This window comes from Macadamia integrifolia, chromosome 11, assembly GCF_013358625.1.
Source record: "Macadamia integrifolia cultivar HAES 741 chromosome 11, SCU_Mint_v3, whole genome shotgun sequence".
Classification (NCBI taxonomy): domain Eukaryota; kingdom Viridiplantae; phylum Streptophyta; class Magnoliopsida; order Proteales; family Proteaceae; genus Macadamia; species Macadamia integrifolia.
This window is the reverse complement of record NC_056567.1, coordinates 19,951,164-19,959,171: the sequence shown is the minus strand read 5'-3', so window position 1 is coordinate 19,959,171 and position 8,008 is coordinate 19,951,164. Positions and strand designations below refer to the sequence as shown.

The 8,008-nt window shown below is 37.0% G+C and overlaps 1 protein-coding gene across 1 annotated transcript; it reads left to right on the top strand.

Annotated features, from left to right (window-relative positions):
* The first annotated feature begins 5,454 nt into the window (after positions 1–5,454).
* Positions 5,455–6,792, top strand: LOC122094431. Its single transcript, XM_042665234.1, has 2 exons — positions 5,455–5,633; positions 5,768–6,792. Exons 1-2 carry the CDS (start codon positions 5,466–5,468, stop codon positions 6,335–6,337), a joined length of 738 nt encoding a protein of 245 aa, XP_042521168.1. The 5' UTR covers positions 5,455–5,465; the 3' UTR covers positions 6,338–6,792.
* The last annotated feature ends 1,216 nt before the right edge of the window (positions 6,793–8,008 follow it).

Here is an 8,008-nt window from a genome sequence, read left to right as displayed (position 1 = left end):
TTTTTTTAATACCAAAGGTCACAGCAAAGAATATATTAATGAATGCGAGGAAAAAATGGGTTCTCATGTCATATAAGTAACACCAGTAGAAATTGAAAGCTCAAAATACAGCAGTCCATGGGCGGCAAAACTTGCAAGTCTTAGTTTCTGGCCCATTAGATATGCCCACAATAAAAATAATATAATACAACATTATGTAAGGGCCACCAGCCTAAAAGCAGTCCAAGAAGTTACTTTCCTTACCAGGGCTTGGGCTTGATATTATAGCCTGGGCAAGGTGCTTGCAGAGTTGCAGTGAAGGTGCTGTTGTGCAACAATGGCCACCAACCTTCCGTGCTGGCCTACCTCGCTGCTGGCTGGCCCATTTAATCATGGTGCCTTCTGGCCTTGGACTTGGCTGCACAGCTGTAATTCACTTTCCCTTACGATTTACAAATACCCTCTTAGGTTATAGTACTTTTCAAGTACCCTTTTAGATTTTATTTCTTTGGCAACCACAGGATTGCAGCTTAGTAACCCAAGCAGCAGCTAAATTTCATTTAAATCACCCCATCAATGGGAGAAAGACACTCTACAAGATAAACCCAAGGAATCCATCCGGATAAGTCACTAGTAGTTGGTTAAGATATTGTTCCTCATGTAGATATAAACCAGGGATTCTCCATATAAACATGCTCACAAGTAAACCAAGGTATTCGATTACAGGCCAGCTCCAACTTCGAAAGACTATTCCTGATCTTATATAAATAGCAGAGGAACATCTAGGTAGGTGTCTCCGATCTCAGGTCATTTTTTTTTTAGGGTAATTTACAGCACCACCCCCTAGAAAATGTCACTATTAGAGAGGCATCCCCTCTCTTTCACCAAATTATACTCAGACCCCCTGCCGTCAGTCTCCGTTAAGGAATACACTTCAAGTGCTGACATCAGCTGATTTATTTTTTTGTTAAATACCAAAATACACTCATAAAAATGTAAAGTACCTTGTATGCCCTTCTCTTAACCCGTAACCCCTATCACATACCCTCCATCGTCTTCATCCCAAAACCCTAAATGCTTAACTCGTTTGCTTGTCCAATAGCAATGGCATAGCCAGGTTTATCACTGTAATGATTTTGGTGTTCCTCGCCATTTTCATTCTTGAAGTCCAAGGTGAAAATTGTCCTAGAATTTTTCTTAATGAAAAGTGTTAAGAGTATGTTTTAAAATAATAAATCAAAGAACAAGCATAGTTCTCTTTCATCTCCAGGCGACGCGTGGCCTGAGACGGCGATATCGGTAGCAAATGCCTTGAATTTTGAACTGATGTGGTGAAAATACTCCTTGAAGAAGACAGCTCCGATTGCTCCAAGCCATTGCAGAAGAACCTGCCTTCGATTGTCATAACCAAAGGAAAAGCAGGAGCTCTCGTAGATTTGGATCGGACTCTGCTAAGAGCAGCAAGGATCGCATCTATGAATTGGGTTAAGTCTAACATGAGCAGCTCATCGGACGCCAAATCGACATTCCTAACCTCTAGGGTTAAAAATGGGGAGGAAATTTGCTTTCCCTATCCTCACTTTGGCTTTGGTCTTCCAAATTGCAGGTATCGGCGGCCAATGAGAATTTGAGATGTAGTACCACTTGGACAGCGTAAGTAATCTTTCTTCTTCTTATGCTTGTTATTGCAAACTAGTATTCCTCTCATTATGTTTGATTGTACTGATAATTTTTGTGATGTTTTATGAGAAAATGCATATCTACTTAACAAAGCTAATATGGATTTGGGAGTCTAAAAAGCTACCATAAGTGAATCTTCTTTTAAATCCCACATTGTTTTACCCAATTTCTTTACTTTCTGGAAATATAAAGAAGATAATGGCATGAGAAGGGGTGGAGGACATGGGCAGGAACTCTAAAAGGATGGAGCACGCTCAGCTGTTTGCACAAGGATGGAGAAGGGATTCAGCTCCCGTTTTCCACAGTGAAGATGAGTAAAGGTGAAGGGTATTGTGGGGCTAGGGTAAAATCGTTATTTTAAATCCTCACTTAACTGAGACTAACGGCAGGGAGTCTGAGTCTAATTTGGTGAAAGAGAGGGGGTGTCTCTCTAATAGTGACATTGTAAATTATCCTTTTTTTAATTATCACCTCCCCCAAAAGCGCATCTGTTGCTCCTAATACTAACTTAGACATTAGAGACCCTCCTCGAGCCAGTCTTTGACCCTCTCTTTGCCTGTTCTGAGATCTTTACTTTCAAGTTGTCATCAGCTGAGATCCAAGACATCCAGTAAATCACCAGCGATAATATTTTTTTCTTTTTTAAATTTTAATATGAAGCAACAAGTGTATTTGCAACACTTACAAGAATCAGAAACCTTGAATGGAGAAAGGGGAGGTTTTACTATCAATTGAAAGACTATCATAGTGGAACTAAAACATCTAATTTTTATTTCTACCCAAAAATAATAATTTAATCAAATTCCTATACCATATGAGGTGTTTGTAGATAAATCAAGCAATGGAACAAATTGTTAGCCACAAATGTAGTTCCTCCTAGGGACTGTAGCTCTTCTGCAATCGAGTAATGCAAGAAATGATTTGTTGGCAAGAAACGATTTATCGGCAATGATTGCACAATATGTCCAATGTAGGAATGTCTCACTCTCATAAATAGGCTTTTCAGAGGCAACTCAAAGTGATGAAGAGGAGTGAGAAGATATAGTGAAACTACTAAAATCAATCAGTGCTTCTCTTTCCTTTTTGTTTTTTAGGTGAATGAAAAGTATATTAAAGCAAGAAAGAAAACAAATACAACATACAAAATCAAATTGGCTAGACTAAGATGAAAAGCTATCAAGCCCCGAAGAGATGGGCCTCAAACCCCTAAGAGAGGGGACAAACCAAAAAAGGGGGGGAGAGAGGGGAAGAAACAAGCCAAAGAAGGAAGGGATACAATAAAAAAGGGGGGAGAAAAAAAAAAAGCAACAAAGGGAGGGAGGGATACAATAAAGAAAAAGGAGGCAAGGAGGAGAAACAATATAAAGGAGAATGATACAAGAAAATGGGGGAGGAGGGATAGAAGAGAGGAAGGTCCCACGAAGACGCCAGGAACCGATTTCTATTTGTATCTGAACAAACAACAAAATTTTGAAGAATTTTATTCCTCACAAAGTAATAGCATCCCTAATTTGCTCCAGTGAACGAGAATTGGAAGTTCATCTTCTTTTGTTCCTTTCCCACCAAATATGAGATAATGTTACACTGAATTCCAACTTGCCAAGATGATCACAAAGGGTTTTACCACTAAAAGCATTTAAAATCCATTTCCATTCTCTTTCAAATGGAAGAATAATTTTAGGACTTAACCAAAGCTTGCGAAAAATGCTTCCCCAAACAGGCTTAGAGAAAGGACAATCAAAAAACAAGTGCTCAAGGCTTCCAAAGGAATTCCAACATAGGTAACAATTAGGGAAAGAAATATTTTTATGCATAAGAAATACTTGAGTGGGAAGACAATTGGTCATAGCTCTCCAGATTGAGAATGAATGCCTCGGAATAATAGAGGAGAACCAAACAATTTTGTACCATGGGATAGCTGAGGCAATAGAACAAACCAAATTCCAAACAAAGTTTGAGGTAAAGCAACAAGAGGTATTACTTGCATATTTTTGGGAAGGCCAATCTTATTGGTTTCCCAAAAAAATAGAATTTTCCAATCCCCATCTTTCCATACTGTTAGTAGATCTCCTATGAAAGGAGTTACTTGCATTACTTGCTGGATAAAATAGATGGAAGAGGTAGTATCTCATTGGACTTGCTACCTATAAATGATATTTTATAGTATCTTTAATTTATTCAAAATATACATTCTAAATAATGTGATACTAATATCTTCCAAACAAGTAGATAGTTACAATCAAATTGATCCCTCCACTCATTCGTATCACATAATAGACTTTAGGACATATATATAAATTATTGTCTCACCATTTCTATCTTATATTCATAATCTATAAATTTTGAGTTAATGGTTAGACCATAAGACATTTGCAAAATCATGAAATAAAATAGTATTAATACTTACTATCATTCATAATATTTTGTAAACCATTTACAAACATGTCATTAGAGTTGTCGTCCTATAATATCAACAACATTTTAACTATCGAAATTGGCTGAGGTTCCATGAATCATTTTCTTAATTTTACAAAACTCGAGCTGATCGTAGACCAAGCAAGCAACGGAATGATCGCAATGCATGAAAACCATTGTGCAATAACCTGCACAATAATTTGATTGCTACGCATTAAGGCAAGGTGTTCTACAATCAACTTACTCAAATAGAGGTGAAATGGGGCCTTTGGCTTGTCTTGTTCTAGCGCGCTCCGCAAGTCAAGGTTCCATCAATCCCTTTGTTAATTTTCCAAAACTCAAGTAAGAAACGTTGATCCCGGAAGGTAATGAAACATTTTTGAGAAAACTGACTTGGTGTTCACTTGTAAAGCTGATCGTCATCCACGTTAACTTTCCACTAATATTAATTATAAATATTATAAGCCCCATTTGTTTGGTGGGCGAAAGAGAAATGGGGAAGGAAAATTGACCCAACATATAATGGAATCAAGGAGCAACAAAAACAAGAAAAATAAAGGCAGTAATGGATGATTGGAATAATAAATTAATAATATCATTTATATCATCATCTTTCTCATGAAATCTTACTTAATACTATAACATTGAGAAAGATCGGAAGGAATAATTCATTTATCACATAAACAGTCAAATCATTTAATTTTATGAAAAACCTTTAAAATGTTCTATTTCATTTTTTTGCCATCAAACAATCAGGGCTCACTTTTTTTCCTATAGGTGATCTCACTTAATGCGGAGTTCTGATCATGTCTTCGTAGGTGTTGTGCCTGACCTACACATAAAATTCACTTATTCTCTTTCACTCTCTTCAAACAACAAATTTTCCCAATGAGTGAATTCCATGTGGTAATCAAGCACAGTAGGATAATGATTCTCATACGAGAAACTGATCCAAGATCTTCAATTTGACGTGTCACCTTCATATGGGTTATGCTTATTATATATCATTGTCTTAATCACACAGCCTTTTACATTACAAACAAGAAACAGTGATTTCCCATTTGGAGCAGTTGAACCAGTCTGCCAAGACTGATGGAGACATGTAAATTAAGCCTCTCATTTGTGCGGCTGTGCCCACTTGCTTTTCATCGGTCAAGTGACTTTATGGATTAACCGTTAAGCATGAGCCAATCAATATTTCTCGTCTGTATCTTCTCAATTATTCCCATAAATTGGAAAACAAGGAACCCATTCTATTGCTTGCAAGCCTCTCTTAGCTCTCTTGCTGCTTATCTAAAGGCTTATTCCTAAGCAAACCCATATAAAAAAAAAATGTCAATTTATATTTAAACACATTATTTCTGGAAACGTAACATAAGAACTGGAAGAGAATGTGGATTCGGGAAGATAATCTTGATATATTTTTGGTCCCTGCTGGGTTGATCATAATGTTCAGCTACCATCTCTTCCTCCTCTATAGAATACTCACAGCTCCACAAACCACTGTCATTGGCTATGAGAACCACAACAAGATGGCTTGGGTTGAGAGAATGATGATGGTAAGAATTGCCCATACCCCACTCCACCCCCATCCCCATCCCCATCCCCATCCCCATCCCAAGTTTCATTGGATGATTTCTGAATTGATCAACAAAAGAAGCTAAATTATCTCATACCCTTTGTGGGCATCCAGGCAGATCTCAAGGATATGGGACTGGCTCTACAAGTGATCTCCAGCAACGAATCAGCTGCAACCTTCTTAGCATCCATATCCATTACACTCGGCTCTCTTATTGGAACATGGTTTGGAAGCTCTTCCAACAACCTCCTCATCAACAAACTAATCTATGGAGACACAAGCCCCTCCACCACCTCCCTTAAGTACATCACACTTCTCTCCTTTTTCCTTATTGCCTTTGCATCATTCGTGCAGTCAGCAAGGTACTTTGTTCATGCTAACTTCCTGATTAGCACACCACATACCGATATGCCCGTGAAATATGTGCAGTTGGCAGTGATAAGGGGAAGCAATTTCTGTTCCCTTGGGCTTCGTGCATTGTACTTTGCCACAACATTGTTGCTATGGATTTTTGGTCCAATACCAATGGTTGTTGCATCAGTAGCTATGGTGATTATTCTGAACTTTCTTGACACTAATTTGATACCACTGCATCCATATCGGCCTCCAATGGACCAGAACCTTGTAAAAAGGATAACTGAGGGGATTGTTGCAGATAGAGCACCAGAGCATCCTACTGGGTAGGATGTTGTGTTGCAGCAACTGTTACTTCCAAGCATGGGATACTTCTCTTGCAGAAACTGTTAATTACTTCCAAACATGGGATACTTCACTACTACACTTGAAATAATGGTGAGATTCTCATGAAAAAAAAATGGTGTTAGGGTTGGATGTGTCCTGTATTATATGGATCCCTGTAATATTTATTTAGCTTGTAATCGTAATTGGATAGGGTTTTAGGCCCATTTCATGAACTGAGTAGAATTGTAATTATGCGGAGATTACAGTTTTTGGATTTCCTCTACGTGGTGAAAATCTTAACATAAGCAAATGGGAGATAATTGTTATGAGGTGGAATGTGGTGTAAAGAGTTTTTTAGGTTGAATGGAAAAATCTATGTTTGGTTAGGTCGATGTAGGTATCTGTATCAAATCACGTAAAATTCGTCTATTATGTTGTTGTTTGTTTGGTTTATTCCTCATGTTTACACATTCGTCTACAGCAAGTTATCCTCAATCAGTTTCATTTCATCTAATTATATTCTTTCCTCGTCTTCTAGAGTCATGTAATGGCAATGGTTAGTTTCTCTTCCATAAAATTCAATTCTTTTTCTAGGAACCATGGCATTTCTTGGAGTAGTTGGAAACTTTTTTTTTTTGGTTAGGTAACACTTAGGCTGTGTTTGGTTGCCAAGAGAAAAAAAGAAAAGAAAAGAAAAATGTACATAACTTAACAGAAGATTCTTTTTTGAATTTTAAAACTCACCTTAGGAATAGTGAAGTTTTCTTTTTTCCACCAAGAAAAATCTTGCCAAAAACACAAGAAAACGTGAGAAAATACAAAAACTTTTCTTTTCTTTTCTTTTTTTCTAATGATAGTCAAACACACATACTTTTTCTATTTTCTTATCATTTCATTTTATTTCTTTTCTTCTCTTTTCTAGATTTTTTTTTTTTTCTTTTCTTCTCTTGGCTACCAAGCATACCCTTGGAGTAGGAAATTTGTTTTCTTTCATAGGCAGGAGTTAGTGTAGGGTCTAAGCCTTAAACCCCTCTTGTGATCAAAAGATGGTCACCCACAATTTCACCTAATTAATTAAACCATTTGATATGTGCATTTGGTTATGAAATTAGTTCTTTTACTTCACTAGGCTCTCCAAATGAACCCGAGAAGATTAAAAAGAGTTGCATAAATTTATAGGCTACTCAAGCCGATCGATTTCTGGGTGTGGATCTATATGAAACCTCTGGAAGGAGAAGAGCAAAAGCCAGTTGGAGAACTAATCGAATAAAATATTTTCTGTCTCATCTCCAATTCATATTGTTACCAAAAAAGGCTCTCAATAATAAATATGACTAAGCTATCTTAGGGATGTTATGGTACGATTTCTATTTAATTTCATGGGATGATTTCGATTTCGAAAACTGCTTGATTTGAATTTTATATATTATTTCAGTGAATATAAATCAAATTTTCTGAAACAAAGGAAATGTTGTTTCAATTTTGAAATTGAAATTGCATTCACTAACCACTATTTTATTTTTTTCTTTAAAAGAACAAAAAAAAAATCATGCCACAAAGGCAATCCAGAGGCGGAGCCCCGAACCACAAGAAATCAAATGATTGGCAAAAAGAAAGCACTTCCCTCCGAGATCCATATATGATGAAACGAGAGAAAAGAAAAGGGGAAGAACT